The 20,978-nt window shown below is 37.2% G+C and overlaps 3 protein-coding genes across 13 annotated transcripts; 2 read left to right on the top strand and 1 right to left on the bottom strand.

Moving 5' to 3' along the window:
• Positions 1 to 989: 989 nt before the first annotated feature.
• Positions 990 to 18,612, bottom strand: LOC118265110 (uncharacterized). Of its 11 annotated transcripts, none has more exons than XR_007707153.1 (13): positions 18,464 to 18,612; positions 14,444 to 14,515; positions 11,371 to 11,615; positions 7,434 to 7,551; positions 6,976 to 7,149; positions 6,439 to 6,563; positions 5,419 to 5,616; positions 4,353 to 4,663; positions 3,850 to 4,086; positions 3,616 to 3,653; positions 3,052 to 3,206; positions 2,579 to 2,707; positions 990 to 2,356 (listed from the first exon to the last, which is right to left on the bottom strand). XR_007707153.1 is itself a non-coding variant. In XM_050704496.1 (13 exons), exons 3-12 carry the CDS (start codon positions 11,413 to 11,415, stop codon positions 2,681 to 2,683), a joined length of 1,428 nt encoding a protein of 475 aa, XP_050560453.1. In that variant the 5' UTR covers positions 11,416 to 11,615; positions 14,444 to 14,515; positions 18,464 to 18,612; the 3' UTR covers positions 990 to 2,356; positions 2,636 to 2,680. The 11 variants fall into 11 exon arrangements, 9 of the variants coding, with proteins under 9 accessions (XP_050560453.1, XP_050560454.1, XP_050560449.1 ...); XR_007707154.1 differs by having other exon boundaries at positions 990 to 2,353; XM_050704496.1 differs by having other exon boundaries at positions 2,636 to 2,707.
• Positions 12,276 to 17,118, top strand: LOC118265170 (uncharacterized). The gene is made up of 5 exons (XM_035577899.2): positions 12,276 to 12,327; positions 13,002 to 13,105; positions 13,578 to 13,658; positions 15,430 to 15,647; positions 16,799 to 17,118. Exons 1-5 carry the CDS (start codon positions 12,316 to 12,318, stop codon positions 17,083 to 17,085), a joined length of 702 nt encoding a protein of 233 aa, XP_035433792.2. The 5' UTR covers positions 12,276 to 12,315; the 3' UTR covers positions 17,086 to 17,118.
• LOC118265162 (uncharacterized) lies at positions 17,270 to 20,254 on the top strand. Its single transcript, XM_035577887.2, has 3 exons — positions 17,270 to 17,757; positions 18,125 to 18,256; positions 18,437 to 20,254. The coding sequence occupies exons 1-3, from the start codon at positions 17,659 to 17,661 to the stop codon at positions 20,072 to 20,074; spliced, it is 1,869 nt and encodes a 622-aa protein (XP_035433780.1). The 5' UTR covers positions 17,270 to 17,658; the 3' UTR covers positions 20,075 to 20,254.
• The last annotated feature ends 724 nt before the right edge of the window (positions 20,255 to 20,978 follow it).

Here is a 20,978-nt window from a genome sequence, read left to right as displayed (position 1 = left end):
TTTCCTAATGGTACCTATATTATTGTACAATATACCAGTACTGTACTTAATTTACTGAAACAAAACTGGTCTAAGCAGACCAGTGGGTCTTTATTTCTTACGGATAATTTCAAAAACCTATCTATTTGTACATTTGCCTACAAGAGATAGAATTTTGACAAATTTTGTATGGAGCTTATAATTATATAGGTTTTTGAAATTGGCCGTTAATTAATTAATTGATTAGGTAATAGTAAAAAGGTCCTAGTGACCACGAAATGACATGCTTAAAATCAACATCATTGAAAATGACATTATTGTCAAAGTCAATAACTCTCCATGACGTTTAATAGTTGTCCAAACATTACGTATCTACAGCAATAATATAAATGATAATACAGAAAAATTCTTTTAACATGAGTGCAATGTGAATCAGAAAAACTTAAAAAGATAACACTCCAGGCCGCTCACTACTAAATTAATTGTAATGTAATGCTAGATACTGTGCGGAAATACGTAACAGGTTTATTTTATTTCTTCTGGACATGGCGTATCGGTAGTTTCTGGTATTCGAGCTACTCTTTAGCAGACATGGTGACTCCTACCGACTCGGGTATGAAACTTAAAGGGATGGTCATGGTGATTATGATGGTGGCTTCTGCAATTCTGCATGCTGTGCCTCTGGAACAGTTCCCAATACTAAGCCTCGCGAGTACCATAGCAAGTGTACCGTCACAGATCCACACAATCATCATCGTATACCAATATTTACGACCAGCTGTAGGTAACACCAAGTATTCTGTGTTATTATACTTAATCACTATGTTGTCTGTGTTTGAAACTGGTTACCTAATATATATTGATTGTAACAGAGTTATGCAACTCGAATATATTTAAAAAGTATGTTAAGTAAACGCTTGATTAAAAATATTGTAGTTTTATTAAAATAGTTCATACAAAGTCAAAGAAAAATCAACAAAACGAAACGGGGTGGAAAGTAAACAAATGTATAACAAGAGTTTTATGCAAAATTTATTGCTATATAAATCATAAGTTATATAAAATTCAAGATGTCATACACTTGTTAGTGCAATTTGTAACCTAAGACGTAATGTTATAAGTACACTTATAAGTTAATCGTAGTTTTATAAGAACTTTAAACTAATCTCAAGTAATCTTGAGATAAGAAAGTTGTAAATACGACTACAATGTCCATATTATGTTACAGCCAGTTATATCTATTACACATTTACACAATAACCACAGAAGACAGAATTGGTTCCTGTCCAGTCTTTACATTGGTGATAAGGTATTAATTTAACTATCACATTGATTAGACAGCCCATAATAATAATTTGGGAATAAATAAATGTTTTAAACGAAAGACAATGATTTTCGCTCTCGTCATTGCATATTATGCAAAATGACGAATTATTGTGATAAATTCCTGTAAGATACGCCAACACGATCACCCAAAAATTAGGTGTATAAATAAAAATTACTAATCTTCACTGGACAGTATAAATGATGCAACAGATTACTTTGGCTGTTACACTTATTAACATAATACTACGCAGGTGCATAATAATCTGATATTGCATTACATTCAATATCAGTTATTATTTTTTTCTCAATGTATTTTTTATTACATAAATTATTTTGATTAATTATAGAATAAGAACTTACGTCTAAATATTTACAAAAAGTTATAAACTAGTAACTCTCGTATCCTTCTAAAAATCGATATAAATCTTTAAAAAATCGATGTGTTCTTGTTAATTGCTAACAGTACATTCACAAACAATCAATTACCGTCATAAATAATTAGAACATTTTATAAATATTACAATAACACGTATCATTCACAACGATCACTCATGAGTTCGTGACACATAAACATAGGGATGACGGTGTATGAAAATTAGAAATCTACTTAGTCCGTCAGTTAGGTTATAAAAAAAATATTAGACACGTATTTTTTATTTTCTGATATAAGATAACAATACTTAGAAAAAACCACGGAATTCAGATTCTGTATTCCATGAACAAAATGGATCAAAGTTTAGGAGTGGGACCGAATATGTCATTTCTACGTATAAAATGTACTTAGAAATGACGTCACGCAATATTTCAAATCAATATATCTTCGAAAATATTTGTTTACATAAGAAAATAAAAAATATGTGTCTAATATTAAAAAATATATCTACAAGACGGACATTAAAATACAAATTAGTCATCTACCCTATTCAGTTGCTCAGGGATTTTGTCTACGATCTGAGATTGTTACATCAGCTATATGATCAGTATTAACTCGAAATTACTTGGTGGTGACAATCTTTAAATCAATACAAAACGTCGGATTGATTTAGCGCTGCTGGAAAGAAAGAAAAAGCCTGAATTAGGAATACAACATCATTATTTTGTAAAAGACAACGAGCGATTGTCTTTATTAGGTTTTAACATCAATTTGTTAACTCGAAAGAGAAATTAAACTCTTATTTCATCAAACCACCTATTTTACCATTGCGCTGATACATTTATAAGGTTTTAAATAAAATTGTAAACTGAAAGATAGCAAAATGTTTCAAGGGCTTACTTTGAGAACGATGGGGAATTACTGGCGATTAAGTCTTCTTGTATGTGTAATACTCACGCACAGACCGTGACGTCACATAATTTTTCTTTTGTGTTAGAGAACTTAAGCTGGAAGCCGCTCGATGGACGGCTGTAAGAAAGAAATGAGTTTTATTAAATGATTGCAAACATAAGATCTGTTGAAATTAAATGTGTCATGTATCGAGGATATTTTGACTGTCGCAGACACGAAATTTATGATTGTGAAAGAGATCCTTAGAAAACTTGATTGAAATGCGTCTTGGGATATGTTTTGCGCATTTCATTTATGCCTCATTCATTGAGTACTTGAAGTTAGACAAATATCTTCGTCTGTGCAAGCCTCCCTTTGGTCTGCGGGTACACAATAGCAAACACATTGTGTCTCGCGTAGATCTGCACTCCAGCATACTGCGGGTTAAAAGTGTCTAACACAAATATTTGAATGAAACTCACATGCTTTTCTAGCAGGCTGCATGGCATTGTAGTCTGGGAGGGGGACCGGTGGTAGATCCTCGTCCGGAGGGAGTTGGTCCCGCATGCGGTGCGAGGACGCTGGTATATACGCCCAGGGAAGCTGGCCCTGGAGCTCGGCCGTTGTTCCACGCCGTCTGAATAATTACAACTCCTCATATTATAACCATCAAATACATTGTTTACTTTACCTACGAAATACAGATGGAATGAAATGATACTTTACAAAGCCGACGCGACGGTTCCTAACTCACAAAAACAGAGAAAATGCAACAGCAATGATTGCCACCAATGACACCTACACCATATCACCAGATTAAGTGTGAAATTTGGAAAACAGTGTCAGTCTATGTATCCAACTTTATCTAAGTCCAACATTGACGAAATACCATATAAGTGATTACGCAGTGTTAATGATTGGAGTGAGCATTCGAATGCAACTGTTTGTAGGAAATTGGCGATGAAAAAAGCAGAAGACTGCACTGCGCAGAGGTACGATGGTACAGAAAGTATATATGACCGGTTATAACAAGAAAATAATCTTACCAAAGAAGTCTCGTACCGAGACAGAAGACTCATTGAGACTGAAATGATAACGGTTGAATTTTATGAACGATTCAGAATATGGCAATTTCACTCATTCAGTGGAAATAAGAGATCTACACCATGGGTTATTACAAAGTTAATTTACAAGCCACTCTATCTCTTTGTGGCTGGTGAAACTCTCCTAATGTGGTAGTTGAATTAATTTCTGTAATTGTTTCATTGGTACACTCTTACCCTCGCCCTTCTGGTTGGCTGGAAGTGGTAGCAAGATGAGGCATGGACTGCGAAGCTCGTGGTGGACTGTTTCTTCCAGAGGTGTCTATAGTGGCACGGTCTAAGCGTCGCTGCTGCTCAGCTATTATATTCTCTAAACGCTGCGGCAATGACAGTAGACTCTCCGGGAAATTTACGGTCCGCTTCTTGTCTAGGTCTATGTCCACTTGCTGGTGAACGTGGTGTGTGTGGGGTGACCTAAAAACCATAATTATTCAGATGTATTTAAGGACATGGTATGTATATTTTATAATTTTAGCAATGTTGACTTGTGTGGAATTGAAACAATTTTAAAATGTGACGTATTTGATTAACGTAATCCTTAGTCATTAATAATCTTCAGCCGGAAAAAATAATACATTATTATTATTTATTATCAAATCCACTCGTTATCTCTCCGAGTAAACAAGGATCTATTTTAGGTGATGAATGATAAACATACATTGCGCAGAGCTTAACCTCACCTTTCGGGTGATATTTGGAAAGAATCTGGATTCGATCTGTTATGGATTTCAGGGGAAGGTGTCTTTCTGAAGAGGAACGCCTTCATCCGACGAAAGGAGCGGCTGAGACCAGCGCGTGGTATTCTGGTGGTGATTCTTTCGCTGGGTAAGCTTGCCAATTCTTCATCTCTGTCACTGATAGCATCCCTCTCGGTAACCATGGGAGGCGGAGGAGACGCTTGAACTGCAGTAGATACCTGGACGGGAACTTGAGGCGCAACTGGTGCTTGAGGTGCCGCTTCGATTTGTACTGGAACTGGAGCTTCTACAGTCTGGAAATTGAATTATGTCTAGTAATATAACTGGTCATAGTTCTGCAAGTCCTTATTCCGTAAATTATTAACGGCCCTCTGCTATCGATCGTAGGAAAGATTTTGTTTATAAATAGATACCAATAGGTCTGCACTGCTGTACTATCTAATCTCTGTTAAAACTTAATGGCAATAAAATCTATGTAAGGTTGTCGAGTAACCTTTAAAGAATATTGCGAGGAGCACAAAATTATACATAATAATCCTTGAAACTTGATACTATGTCTTAAACCATACTATGTAATATACCAGGGCCACGATCTTCTAGTCGGCGTGAGTTTGTCGTCAGTATCATTCGTCACGTTCAAAAATTGGTCTGAAGTATTTTTAACTTTTTTTTTATGAAACAAGCCGGTAATCGAGCAGACGTATTACCTGATGGTAAGCAATCGCCGCCGCCCATGGACACTTGAAACACCAGAGGCGTTACAAGTGCGTTGCCGGCTTTTTGGGAGTTAGGAATTTAAGGGTTGTTGTTCGGGAATCGGGGATGGGGAAGATTGGGAAGGGGGAATTGGGCCTCCGGTAACTTCACTCACACAACGAAACACAACGCAAGCGTTGTTTCACGTCGGTTTTCTGTGAGGCCGTGGTATCACTCCGGTCGAGCCGGCCCATTCGTGCCGAAGCATAGCTCTCCCGCACTTAGACTTTAGAACTTTTAAACCTTCTGTATCTTCTGTAATCGTTTCTGTTTTATTTGTCGTAATACTTACAACAATATCAGTTTCTGGTTTTCTTTCCACATTGCAATCCACAATGACGATGACAATAAGAATTATGTTAATGATAAAGAGTATGACGAATCGCGAGTAGAGGATGACCATGGACCAAGCAGTCCACGCGGTGTTCAGCTGAGCATTCCCGATTCCACTCACTCTGCCGCCGATGAAATCCATCATTTCTTGCAAAGTCTGGAAGATGAAACATCAAATAGATTAATAACAAGCAGAAAATCTTGTAAGAATATAAATAACTTCGTATAATGCAGATATAAGCACATTGAAAAATGCCTTATGTTGGATGTGTCCATTTCAAGGTCACTCAATAAATAGTGTTCTAAGATATCTCAGCTATGATTTAAAATATACTTGGTTCTTCAATTGAAAGCACGTAGGTACACCGTGTAATACCTAAGTATCACTAATAACATTGCCCACTGGTAATACGGCGTTAATATATAGAATCTGTAGGACGTGTTTGTGTTCTTTGTAATGCCTCAATGAATGTAATGCAGGTTGCAGATGAATGGTAATTGTTTTAACTTTTATTTATACTTAATTAACATTTTTCACTGTTTGCTCTTTTTAAGTATTTTAATAATGCCATAATTTTTTTTATGAAACACCGAGCTCTGCACTTGATCGTTTACCGGCTCGGTAAACGAGCAGGACGTATCACCTGATGGTAAGCAATCGCCGCCGCCAATTGACACTTGAAACACCAGAGGCGTTACAAGTGCATTGCCGGCTTTTTGGGAGTTAGAAATTTAAGGGTTCCGGAATTGGGGATTGGGAAAGGGGGAATTGGGCCTCCGGTAACCTCACTCACACAACGAAACACAACGCGGACGTTGTTTCACGTCCGTTTTCTGTGAGGTCGTGGTATCACTCCGGTCGAACCAGCCCATTCGTGCCGAAGCATGGCTCTCCCACACTTAAAATTCAATATTGTATTACTTTTCTTAATGGATTCTCATTGATTGGTTTATGAGTTAAAGATTTAATTTTACTTACCCTTGTGTGAAATGTATCGTTGGCGTATGTGACGGTCGCTACCACGTCGAGGCCAGACACGGCAGTAGTGAATATGATCCAGGGCCAACGAGTACATTTTGTCTGGTTATCTCTGGCTCCAGCCACTAAACATTACAACAGACAATCACATTGAAGGAAACATTTAAAAGGCATTTCATTCTACTGAAACATTAATCTTGAAAATTCCGACAATATCTAAGTAGGTATTAGTGTATTCTTAGGCTTTTTTTAAGGACTTCTCCCGCCTTGTGCGAGGCGAGAGAGAATGTCAAACTGCACATGCTCTTACTGAGTAAAAATCACCCCGTTCCTACTTCTGCTTTTTGAGCCGGAGCCCCGGTAAACCCGCTAGGTAATCCGCAGCTGCGGGTATTCTAAGGCTATGGTACTATATCTAAAGTTTTGAGCTCTGGCCAAAGGTGATGGCAATGTTTAACGGGGCATCTTGCACTACACTATAGGTTAAGATGTCCGAGGTTTAGGTTTTGTGTTTGTTGAAAGTACTTTGACACTTACTTATGATAATGATACTGCTGGTCATCCAAAACACACTCAAGCCGAGGCTGACGCAGTTTATAATGAAAGTCCTGAACACCGTGAACGGTTCCGTGTATAACAAAACGAAGGCTTCATTCGCAATACCGTCGATAGCTTGGCCGATGTTGATCGTTGGTCCGCATGCCACGGGGTCTGAATCAAACAACCTATTATTATTATAGATACCTCGGCAACTCGTAGGAGTGCATATTGTTGGTTGCAAGGTTATTATGGAATCTGAAAACGCTGAACTCGATTTTGAAAAGAATGATTCTGAATGAACATACTGAATAGAATGAGCATACTATTTGATTGTGTATTAGCAAAGTATTTTGAGTTGAAACTATATGAAAGTGGCTCAATTACTCCAATAAGTGTAATAACGAGCATCTCTCGTGGCTGTGGACGTGTTTATGTTTAATTCATGTTATACTTACTGTGAAAGTAAAGAACTCTTATGTAGATTAGAAGAGGGAGTCCTCTCAAAAAGTCGATTACGCAAAAATATTGCGCTATGCACATTGATGAGAAGACCAACTGCCCCACGGCTTGAAGCTGTGGACAAAGAAAGTAGTTATAGTACTTACAAAATAATACTTTGAAACATAATATACTTAAGATACAGGAGTTTTTAAGGGGGGAAAATCATCCAATGATTTCTCCCGCCTTGGGCGAGGCAAAGGGAGTGTCAGACTCTTACTGACTAAAAACCACCCCGTTACTCCTGCTTTTCAAGCTGGAACCCCGGTAAACTCGCTAGGAGATGCAGGAATGATGCAGTAATTTTAACATATGTATACCCTAAGCAGGTGAGTTCCCTCAATTGACTTATTGCTCATCAGTGCAGTGTAGAATAAAGAAACTGTTATCCATGTAAGCAAAGGGTCAACATTGCTGATGAATCAACTGTTGTAGAAGGAAATGGTTTATATCGGTTGCTCTGTGTTAAATTAGCTAAGGACAAGTGTATAGTATTGGCTACTGCCAGTGTGGTTAAGGAGGCAAAAAAGAATTTGATCCTAGTAGACTATGCAGATAATATAGTGCAATATACTTTAATACGTGTTTCGCTCAAGTAACTAGGTTCCTACATTAAATATAGTCTCCGAGCTCTGTCCGCGCGATAGTGTGACCTAAAAGTGATATAAGTACCTACACATGTACATATGTACCATGTATCTAGGTACGTGCTTACTTCTAACTCTGCCGTGCTGAACCCAGGACTTATCTTTGATTGGTATGTAGGGAATTTCGTAAGACGATCTTTATGCCTGTTGGCTTTTTGATTTGATACAGATATATTGAAGAGAATTTCCGTCGCACATTATGACGAGAGCAACTTGATAAGATAATCTATCAAAATATTCTTTATCTAGTAAAATTATTATTAATAAATCGGCACCTAGTTCGACTTAAAGAATGAGGATGTGAAATAAAATGTTGAAATAAATACTTTATGATTAAGCTGATAATACGTATACGTGATTACAGACACTGATAGCATTACAATGCTTACCGAAATGTTTGCGTTGGGTTAATCGTCACAATCATAATTAATGTGCGTGGTTTCATTGGCTTGTGTAGTTTTAGGAACATTTAAAGAAAGTATCTACGTTAGTTTTTTAGTAATTTGTAGATTTGTGGATCAACATGACTCACCGGCATTATTTACAAAAGAAGAACAACCGCGGGCGACTGACACAATGACCAACTTACACGGGCCAACAACATACAGTTGCCTTAATTACCATTTATAAACAGATTTACAAAAAGAAACCTAAACACCAATAATATATAAGCTAAATTAGATATCCTAAGACGTATATATCGTAGAACTTAGTTTTAGAAGAATAGTTTTGCAGAACATTAACTTAATTAAACAGTAGATAAAGAATGCTTTTCTACTCATAAATATGTGATTACAGACGGCCTAGCGTAGTCATCGACGAATTAATTAAAATATGCTTTAATCAAGTAGGTATTTAGTACAGATTTACATATACACTAGGTATTTTGGAAAGAATTTACTAACAAAGATAAGTAATCAGAAATATGTATGCAATTGCAGTGCTTATTAAACACAACTGAAACAGGATTAGATATTGAAATATTTCGGTATGAAATGGTTCCACCTGCCTACGGTACGCTTATAATTTTATCGTAACTGGGTACCGGGGTTCCGGCTCAAACCAGGAGTAGGTACGGGGCTATTTTTAGTCAGTAAGAGTCTGACACTCTCTCTCGCTTCATCCAAGGCGGGAGAACTCATTGGATGATTTGCCCCCTCAAAAAGAAGTATTTTTTTAAACTAGATGTTAATGACGTCAGAATTTTTTGTTGTGACTGTTTTGACTGTGACTATTCGAGACAGCAGTAATGTTGGGAAACAATAAAAAGACAGGATGCTTGTGATTAATGATATGGAATAGGAAACAAATGACTGTTCACTCTAACTAATTTAATTGTAATAAAATAATATACATTTTATCGTAATTAGCGCCTGTTTTACCACCTTCATATGTATAAGTAGTGCCCGATAAACTTATATGACAGATAGTGCATACAAATTACGTTCTTAATTCAAAGTTATCTGATACATAGAGGCTATCCAGACATTTTGAAACAAGTCCAATATGATAATTGTTACTTTTAAAAACTAATTCAACTATTTATTTTGATGTGTATGTAAACATGTATTTTTTTATGGAACACGCCGGCGTAAACGAGCAGACGGATCACCTGATAGTAAGCAATCGCCATCGCCCATCGACACTTGGAACACCAAAAGCTTTACAAGTGCGTTGCTGGCCTTTTGGGAGCTAGGAATTTAAGGGCTGTTGGGGAATCGGAGATTAAGAAGGAGTAATTGGGCTTCCGGTAACCTCACTCACATAACGAAAAACAACGCAAGCGTTGTTTCAGGTCGGTATCCTGTGAGGCCGTGGTATCACTCCGGTCGAGCTGGCCCATTCGTGCCGAAGCATGGCTCTTCCACACTTGATGGTTTGTTTAAGATCATAATATTTTGATAATGTCCACGTCGTTCTCACGGCGCGGGCGCCGGCTGTGCTTGTCCCAAACGTTCGCAGTATCGCTATCACTTAGGTACAGAAACTCTCGACTGATAAGCTCACTGATATTCTTACTATCATCTCACGGTTTACTATCGATTACGTTATTGCTATGTCGACTATTGGCCCATTTCCTTTTACTTTTCATAAAAGGAAAGTATCACGGCGTTTTAGAAAGGGTCATATTGACCCACATTTCCATTGTTGTTAACCCCATAACAAAATGGGGGAAACATGTCAATGGTGTTGCATTAAAATATCAAATTCTTAGGGTAAAATTAACTGATCAATCGCTTTCTAATATAAAGCACGTATTATCATCTATTTTCGACCGAAAATGTATTAATTACAATTTGAACTGGTCTTAGTTAATGAGAAAAGGGTATTTTGTATATGATAGATAAATATCAGCACTTCACACATTATTTCACCTACAGATTGAGGAGACTTGACAGAGCTTGCCAATATACTTTTATACATAGAGAACTCATGTGGTACATGGTAAGAAATTGTATTTAACCCGCTCATCACACATCGTACATACATCAACAGCATGTAGGTGACCACTGCTAAAAAAAGGCATCTTCTCACAAAGAGAAGGTTTAAGCAATCATTTAATCAACAAGCTTGCTCAATGCGGGAATAGAAATGCTTTCCTTCAGTATAGTGTAGTGCATCGCAGCGTAAAATTTTGGTGAAGTAAGGTACACTCCTATACTAGACCATAGTATACCATTAAATAAAGGTATATTTCATATATTTTTTGGACAATTTAACATACAAAAGTTGTCGTGTGCAAAATGCATCTATGAAGTAAAAATTATAGGTAGACCTTTATAGAATTTTATAGATTTTCTTTATACAACCACTCATACTAAATGTATTTACAGGGTAATAAAAAAATTGTTAATGTTAAAAATATCACACGATACGCAATGACGTTATACTTATACTTAGTAAAAAAACTATCAGAAAATAATAGGTATAAGTAGACACTTATAAAATCGCACAGCCAACAGTATCGGTAGGTATTAACACAAGTTTAGACATAAGAAGGCAAGCACAGGTTATCGCTAGCTTGCTTAATGCACACATTCCTAAATTATTGCTAAATTAAAACTAAAATAATTAGAAATTATTTATATATACACCTATCATTACCATTATCCCGGAAGGGGTGGGCAGAAGTTCATGCTTGGTACGTCATAGTATGTCAATCACTTTCCAATATTTATGGTACAAAGTTATAAAAGAAGGAATGGTTATTGCAACGACCACAAAATATAATGAGAGACGGACTTACCAGCGTGATGACACCGGAGGTGACCATAATTTTATTGAAACCCATGATCTGTGTAGTACGGTGTCTACTGCGCTATGGTACTATGGTATCGATATTGTGTACCGAGTGTGAGTATATGATCCCGGTCGGTACCGCGCCTCAGGCAGGTCGGTGCACTCCAGAGCGGCCCAGCATCACACTGATAGGACCGCTGGTCCAAAACTGTGTCTTTCTCCAAAGATAACACTCCCATATCGGATATATACCTGTTGACAGTTGGACGTCATCATATCTCGATCGTTTACTATGAAATAAGAGATATGACTCGTCATTACATTGTTATACTTGTCCGAACATCGGAAATACGGAATAGTAGAAAAAACATGATCTTTTTGTAGATAGCTGGGTCTTAATATGAGTTATGTAACTCATAATAATATAGCACTCAACATTAATTGAATACGAAAAAATCAAGTGTAATTTTTCAGTTTTTATCATTGATAGCAATTGAGTATAAGCATGCAGATACTATTACCTACATGCTTTGCAGTAAGTTTGTTATGACTTTCACAGTGTCCAATTTTTAAGAAAAGTAAATGCCCATCTTTTTGTTCCGCTTTCGGCAGTTTACTTAGGATTTAATTAAAGCATAATCTAAAGTTTGTCACGATAACAATTGTCCGATTCGATCCGTACCTTTTTTGACGAAACTCTAATCACAAAAAAAGCGAATGCTAATTTACAGTTTAGGCAATAGTAAGCATTTACTATTTAATTCGCCTGTATATGTAAATAAATACAAGGATAAATAAAGTATGTATCAACTGTATAAGACAGCTGTTAATTATGGCAGTTATAATTAGCACAAAGGGCGTCTGATGTATCGCAGAGAAGCTAATTAACTGGTGGCTATATATGCGACTGGTTCAAGAAATTTCCCATTGAACGCGTAACATTTTATCGAAAATGGAAACGCTGGTTAGTATAATCATTTTCGTAATAAGTTAATCTTTATAGTGTATATTATTTATAGAAGTTATGCTGTGCATAGTAACTGTTGATGCATTTTTGTCATGTTTTAATTGTTTATTGAGTATTGTCCGTTTGCGGATAGGTATTCTATTTTGTTTATACGACACTAAATTCTTTTAGATAGTGTCGCAGGTCTACAGACAAAAAAATGCTTTAGGAATATGCAGTGTCCTTGTAATATAGAATAGTGTATAATATGCATAAAATATTAATTCTTCTGAAATTCGAAATTTATTTGCTTTGTTTTTTAAAGTCTTTGTTTTTTAAACTCTTAACTTATTATTAACCCCTTTAGAAACTCCTTTATGATAACAATTAAATAATAATAATAAAGGCTAATCTTAATTATGTTTGTATAATTGAGTTGTTTTAATACATATGCATGTAATCTAGGCATCTTAGTACTACAATATTATAAATGCGAAAGTTTGTGAGTTTATGTGTTTGTTTGTTACTCAATCACGTCAAAACGGCTGAAGGGGTCGGGATGAAATTTGGAACTGCGGTTGATTATGGTTTGGAATAACATAGGTGATTTTTTATCCCACGGGAACGCAGGTGAAGCCGCTGGCAGAAGTTAGTATAAACTTCTAATTGAATATAATTATGTCGTTTTGCAGATGATACTACTACTAGTTTCTCCATGGCTTACGTTAGCCAGGAGTGAGGATGTGGTCAACAACACAGAAGTCATAGGAAACTCTTCGGATCCTAATAAAGATATGTAAGTAATTATATAGTTACTTCTAGTCCTAATTCTAGTCTAGTCCTAGTTCCGATTTGCGTTAATTTGTTAGTTCAGTACCCTTAGTATGAGTTTACTTTACGTTTAACGATATCAAAACGTGAACATGTTCAGCACTCTGATTGGTTGGCTCATTCGTATCGGCCCATCAAGGTGCCAAACGCGCTCTCGTTTCGTTTTCGATCAACGTAAAGCAAATTCATACTAAGGGTACTGGTGATGGAACGCTATATGACTATACCTATGATGTATAGGATTGTCACTTTGTAATCGAGGTTGCATAGCCAATAGGTAAAGGCGAACCAAACATAAATGTACTATAGTATTTTCATTTCGAATTTATTTACCATTTTTATTTGTTTTTTTTTTTTCATAATAAATAGTTAGTGAACTTGTCTACTTTTCTATAGACATTTTAAGCGATGGTCGTCATGAATATAATATATTACAGGTACGTTATCCATGCTATGGTGTATCAAGTGGGTATCGTTACCAATAAAACTGATAATGAAACTGCTAACATGAATTCTACGTAAGTATCTAGATACCCTAGACTAGCGCATCTCCAATCCCAATAAAACGATATGATATGATTCAATTTACTCAGATCACAGGAGTAAATTGAATCATATCATATCGTAGTTTACTCAGATATGTTGTGTTTAATTTTTTATAATTATACTCAGTTAATGATAAATCATGTTTCAGAAGTATGATAAATCATTAACTAAGTATAGTTACTTCTACTATAAAAAATGATATTTTACCCTATACGATAACCGAACCTAAGAGTAAGACGTCTTGCGAGGCGGTCCTACCGTTCACCTAACGACACACTAACTCAACTATAAATTAAATCCCATTACTAAATTAATCTAATAGTGGTACCTTTATTATTAGTGATCGATGACAATAAGGCCCCTAAGGTAGCAACGTCTAAATATAAACGTATTCATTGATCGTCGTCTATCGCAATTAGTTAGGACGTAAATAGAGCACTTCTACGAACATCCATAATGATTGAAGCCATAAAACTACGATACACGTGGCAAACTGTATTTTATTTATGTGTATGGATCTTAGACACGGATGACTGCACGGTTGGTGCGGTGGCTGGGCAACCGGCTGCCACGCAACGTGTAGCGGGTTCGATTCCCGCACGGAGCAATTCTTTGTGTGATCCACAAATTGTTGTTTCGGGTCTGGGTGTCATGTGTATGTGAACATGTATGTTTGTAAACGCACCCACGACACAGGAGAAAATCCTAGTGTGGGGCAACGTTTTTAAAGAAAGAAAAAGAAAGAAAAGACACTTACAATACATAGATTTTTAGTTTATCCGCTTATAGATGTATTTTCAGCATTTGTTGTGCAGCACCACCCTCCCGCCTGCAATGAAATGCTCATGTAGCAGAGGTGCACACACGCGTTATGCAATTGATTTTCAACATGATGATAACAAATCGCGTGCAAAGTGTTGTCTAGTGCATACGAGGTTATAACGTATGATTTGAGGACTTAGATTTTTTTTATATTTTTTTGATAACAGTTGGAACCTTGCCGATCATTTGGTGCCTGTTGGACGTCGATTTCAGGGACACCCTGTATAAGTACCCGATGAACTTATGTGTCCGATAGTTCATACAACTCACGTTTTAAAATCTGGTACATAGCGGCTATCCAGATATTGTGAAACAGACACTTATAGCGCTTACAAACTTTACTATTTAACTGTACAATGTAACAACGATTAAACTGTAAACAACGATTAAACTGTAAACTGTAACAACAATTTAACTGTACGATGTAACTGTACCGTCGAACTGTACCTACTGTAAATTGTAACGTGTGTAGGCTATATCGACGTACGATTTTATCTGTGCTGCCAACTTAAGTTATAAAAAGTTTCTGAAGTTAAAATGCAACAAACAGAGACTGCTATCATAGTATTTATATGTCAGTATGTAAGTATCTAGCCATTTTAATAGAAAAATCGATATGCGATCATTAGATGCCTATATTTAGATTACTAATAGGTTTATGGTAGAATATTATAGTAAACGGTGTAGACTGCGTACTACTACTACTACAATACACTTACATATTCATATTAATCTATAATACGTACACACACATAATATGTACATTCTTTCCAAGCAAAGGTTGCCTGAAATATATTATTTTAGTAGGTGTGTCCGGTTTTTGTGGGTTTTACGCTCTCGCTTGCATAGGTACATACCTCATTTTGAAGAAAAGGTTATGCAAAATTGTTAACCATTTATATATCTACTTTATTCTTTAAGTGGCAACCAAGAAGCTGTGACTTTCTTCCATACAAATGGCTCGGAAGGTCTGGATTTGAGCCAGATTCCAGCCCCACTTCTTACGAATGTGACCGCTCAGAGTATGGTAGGAGTGGCTCCGGTGGCTGGGAACCAAGGAAACGTTACAAATCAACTGCCTTGGAGTACTTTAGACCAGATGACCAATATGGCACCTGCACCATCTTCTGTGGCAGCAGGTAAGTCTAATTGTGGCACTTTTGAGTTGAGGTTCTAGAAGAGCACTTACAAATTAATTGTCATACAGTATGTCAGTATTAGCTTGTTAGCATCTTGGCCCACAGTACCACACAGGGAAATTTGTCCGTTATTATGTTTAAAGTAGAAAATAATATGAATAGACTAGCATCCTGTATCATAAAGGGTACATTAGTTGCAAGAACAAAGTTAATTATTTGATAAATACATATACGGTATTTAAGGAGTTATTAAGAAACCTACCGAGGGGTCGCAAGTGCGACTGCCGGGCAAGAGTTCTCGAGTTCGATTGCCAGGTCGGGCAAAGGATCACTGGGCTTATTTCGGATTTTCGAAAATTTCTCAGTGGTAGCACGGAGTGTGGAATTGTGTCCAGTATATGGCAATAGGCTCACCCTCTTTTACATGTCGCTTAAAACACAAATGGTGAAAAGTGTACATTATAAAGCGGCATTACGTGCCGTAGTGTGCACTTCTGCCTACTCCTTCGCTTTTGTTTTCATTAAATTGTAAAAGGTTCTAGACAACCTTTTAGAATATAATGGAAGAAACACAGGGTTTGTATATAAAATTCTTAGTAATAAAAGCACTTTCAACAAGCTCTTTGCGTTATTTATCTAATAATGAACCCATAACTTTGAAAGGGCTATTATCAAGTCGCTATTGATGTTATGTTTAATAAAAGATACATTTTATGTAGGTACCTCTACATACAGATAATGAATGAAAATTCTTAAATTGTATTTGATTTCAGTATTTTATAAATATTCTTAAAATTTTCATTATATGCAGAAAGAACTACACTTTCTGAATACAACACTTTAATTAAATAAATTTAAGTTTAAACCTCAATGTTTATTGAACAATACATTATGGATAAATAAATATGTGCATTAAAAACCTTCATATAAGTGCCTCAGTGCCCGATAAACATATGTGACAGACAATGCACACAAATTACGTTGTAAATTCAAAGTTATCTGATACATAGAGGTTATCCAGACACTGTGAAACAAGTCCTTTAAATTCGAGTCCAAACATTAGTGATTGGTGTTTCGATTTTTAACGAGAAATGTAGCTATAGCATAAAATATACTTTCACGTATCAGTTAAGTATTACATTATGTTTCAGATCCAGGCTCAAAGACGTCAAGCAGATCGATAAGAAGTATTGCCATCACGGATGCTGACACACCATTAAATAATTTCTACAGGAGTTTATTTAAACGGGACCTGGGTGACAAGCCAGTGGCCGTGAACACTGGCTCAGCGGTCATTCCACAGGCGGCCGGGGTTCAATCCATTGCCATCCCCTCTCTATTGACCCTGAACAATAACATGTCTGATATACCCGTGCCAATACCCAACACCTCTGTTTTACATTACTCTAAAATCAACACCCTTGTCACAAAACCATAAAAATTCTATTATTATTATATGTTATAGTCAGTAGTGGTTGTCTATTCTTCATTAAATTAAATATATTTTATGAAGTTATTACTTTTCTTACTAAAGATATAAGTTAATAAATACTTGATTTTACTTCGTATATACTAGTTGTTACCGGCGGTTTCGTCTGCGTCGCTACAAAGATGTGAAGGACTATGAAATTGTTTAACGTAAACAATTTTTATACAATACTATAAAAGTATAGAAATGCTTTTCACATTGCTATCCTTTTTAAAGTTACAAAAAGAGAAAAAAATATTTAAGTTATCATAGGTACAAAATAAGAGAAATAATATTTGAAAGTTTGCATCCTTGTTTAAGTGCTAAGTAACAAGTCTGGAAGGTGTTGTCCTTCCAAGATACGCAGGCGCCAACACGACGCATGCGCGGTCGTAATTTAATGATTTGTCGCACCTACGGACCCTCCGTCAGTAGCTAGGTAACGTTAAAGGTAACCATAAGGCAACCATGCCGTTCCATTTATTGTCTTTATAACCAATGCCTCGCGGGGCTTGAGGGCCGCGAACACAATCAGTGGTCGAGATGAGCTCGCCCAAACTCAACGAACGATGCCCGAGCACTATGAGCAACGGAAAAAAACTCCTCAGCAACGATTCTAAGGAAGATTCCTTAGACAATTCCGTAAGTACCTTTGCAATTTTTCACTATTACTCTTGTTTGATGAAACTGAGGCCAATCATAATAATTTCTAGAAAAAGCTGCTAGCAAGTTAAATATCTATCTTAACTTTAAGACATCAATGTCTTTACGTCAATGAGGTGAACGACCTTTGGCGAATCCAGCGCGAAATAAGACCACTGATTTGCTTAGTACCTAATATGTAATTGTGCATATCTAATGTACACAAAATAAACGTTATCTACATGCTAGTTATTTTGAGAAGTATCTATCTAAGACATATATCTCCCATATTTGAATGTTGTTGAAAATAAAAGAAATATTTAACGAACGAACCTTTTAATAAGAGATGGCATTGTTTCCTTTTCAGATAAGAGAATCAATAAAATCAGAGAGACCGGGCAAAAATGAAGAAGATTGGCGAAGGCGCACCATCATCATTGAAAAGAAAAATGGCAGTTACGGGTTCACGCTGCAAAGTTATGGGATTCATTACAAAAAGGTACGTAATTCAATCGATTATTATCAATTATTTATATGTATTACGTAGAGTCCAGTTAAAATCAAGCATTTGCAAATTTGCATTGCGAATTATATAAAAAAACCTAATATTCTATTTTCTACAGTGATGTCTACCCAATATTTCATGAAAACTAACATCTATGTACTATAAATTCTTCAGGAGCAGGAAATTGAAGTGATCACTTACGTGGACCACGTCGAGGGCGATGGGCCAGCAGCAGCAGCCGGCATGCGAGAGGGTGACGTCATCCTGTCCATCAACGGGACGGACGTGGAGCGAGCCGACCACGCCGCCATCGTCGACGCCATCAACCACTGCGACTCCAGAATGCGCATGGTCGTCATCTTCGAAGACTGTGTGAGGAAAGTCGAGCTCCATCTTAAATATATCAATCTCCAGAGAACACTGCAATCTAAAATGAGAGAACTGGAACAACTCACAGTTCGAGAACGGCAAATGTTTGATTGTAACTGGAAAACGCACAGCCTTCCCTCCCAAAAGAAGAAAACTTCTCCATCCGATGTAATTTCAGACAACGAAGAAAATAACATTGGTGAAAATATGAACAATGCATATTGTAGGCCGACTCTATCAAGTGAAAATGTGACAGCGGCTAAACCCCCTCAACCCAGCGTATTCATGTACCAATATTTAGACCCACGTTATGGGGCGTGTCTCATACAGCCTAACCTGCGCACAGGGAGCTTTGTTATTACTGTTGGCTCACCAAGGAATAGGCGAGAATGCCATCACTATGTTGTGAAAACTCCTGGCCAGGAATGCCATAGAGCTTCAGAGAATTACAAAACAAGCAGTGGGAAACACAATAAAGTTCACAGAAGCAGCCATAGCCATGGTTGTGCCCCATGCATGCCTGCCTATAATAATCAAGACGCAAATAGCCTTGAAGCTTACGATCTAGCCAGCCCCTGCTGCGATCCACACTGTGTGCCCAATACTAGAAAGAAAATGCGAAGAAAGAGAGAATGTTCCAAAGAACATAAGAGAAAGGAAAAATGCCAACAAGTCGATAAATCAACTCAAAAGCCTGACAGCGGGTCTCACATGCGACCCAAGAAAGTCTGTCAGTCAGGACATTGCTCCAGTCGCTATCGCTACTTGACAACGGAATCTACGCAAACTAGCCAGTGCAGCCTGCAGTCATACGCAACAAGTAACGCCACGGTAGCGTGTGATAATTCTGCTTCTAGTTACAGTACTTCTCTGAGCAGCGATACACTCTTTTGGGACAATGACAGGGGAGAAGCCAAATCATCACCCAAAATTCAATATCAAAGCAGCCATCAACACGTAAAACCAAAGTCCTGGGATAATTTAACGACTAAGGCGTTTGGCGGTTATGGATTCGGATACGGCTATTTGGATACCGCAACGAAACAATCTAACCGATCTAAGAGTCATGGACGAAACCACAGCAGCCGAAGCACACAAAGTCACCATGAATACCAGCACGCACACTCCCAGGAGAAGCATTCACATCGCCAGAGTGCACCGCACCACTGCTCGGTGTACTCTAGAAGTCATAGCCACTGTCCCCCAACCAAGTCAACAGAGAGCCTCATCATGGTTCCTAAATACCAGCTGGAGAGTAGCGGGTCTGAGAGCAGATTGGCGTGCGACTGCGTCGAGTCCATTGACTACTACCGCCGAGTGAGCACCAGTAAGAGTCCCGCAGAGCAGCACTCCGCGGCCTACTACACACAGCATTTCATTTATCCGACGCATTCCTACAAAAAGAAAGATCCCAACATAAGTTCGGAAATTACAAGACTTTAAAAGAGTGAGATTTAGGAAACAATAGGTACCTACTGTAATCGTAACCATCACTGCTCAACAATAAACTTATAGCCGAAGTCATTTTATTGTAGATGTTAAATTGTATTTTATCAAATCCGCCATTAACTGCTTTTTACCTACTGACATATTGTTTTATAATAAATTATAATTATCAACATATGTCTTGTATATTTTATTTATTTTCTAAGTATCATAACAGTAATTAAAGCTATATTGTACTGCAATTGCTAAATTTTGCTGAATTTTGCTACGGTACTATCATATTTAAGTCAAGGACCAAATCTAAAGTGTAGGCCAGATGCTCACAAAACAGACTTATTTAAGAAACATACAAACTAACACAATTAGAATCAAATTCATCAAAGGTGAAGTGCCTTGACTCTAAAAGTCTAAAATAATTTAAATAATGAATTATTGCGTCAACATAACAGATAAAATCCTACTAATAATAATGTCAGTTTCAAATGATCTGTACGATAATGGTACAGTCGGCGTCAGATACACAATATGTATTTAGTTTTTTTTTTACCCCAATATGGAAAATTCTCGCCTGTTGACTAAACATGAATAATCCCACACGTGGGTACGAGGGTTGCGGGAAACACATTCTTACACTGCCCTCAGAACTGGAGTCGCTCTGTCTTACCAGGCCCCACCTCAAGATGCAAGGAAGAGTGAGGTGTTAGTCTCCTCCATGCAACGTCTCGGAGGTGTTCGTCTACTCATAAATAGGCGCAGTGATGGCATCGAGCATCGAGGTTCCCTGCCTATGCGCATAGGATTTTCACGAAACATCCATGCCCCGAAAGCACCTGCCTTCTCCCGTGCGAGTACTATGATCGAGTATACTTATACAAGTCCAGACTTGCTCAAGTATACTGTA

The sequence above is a fragment of the Spodoptera frugiperda genome, chromosome 25 (assembly GCF_023101765.2).
Source record: "Spodoptera frugiperda isolate SF20-4 chromosome 25, AGI-APGP_CSIRO_Sfru_2.0, whole genome shotgun sequence".
Lineage (NCBI taxonomy): Eukaryota > Metazoa > Arthropoda > Insecta > Lepidoptera > Noctuidae > Spodoptera > Spodoptera frugiperda.
Note: the sequence above shows the minus strand (reverse complement) of the source record. Positions and strands in the feature narration are given on the sequence as shown.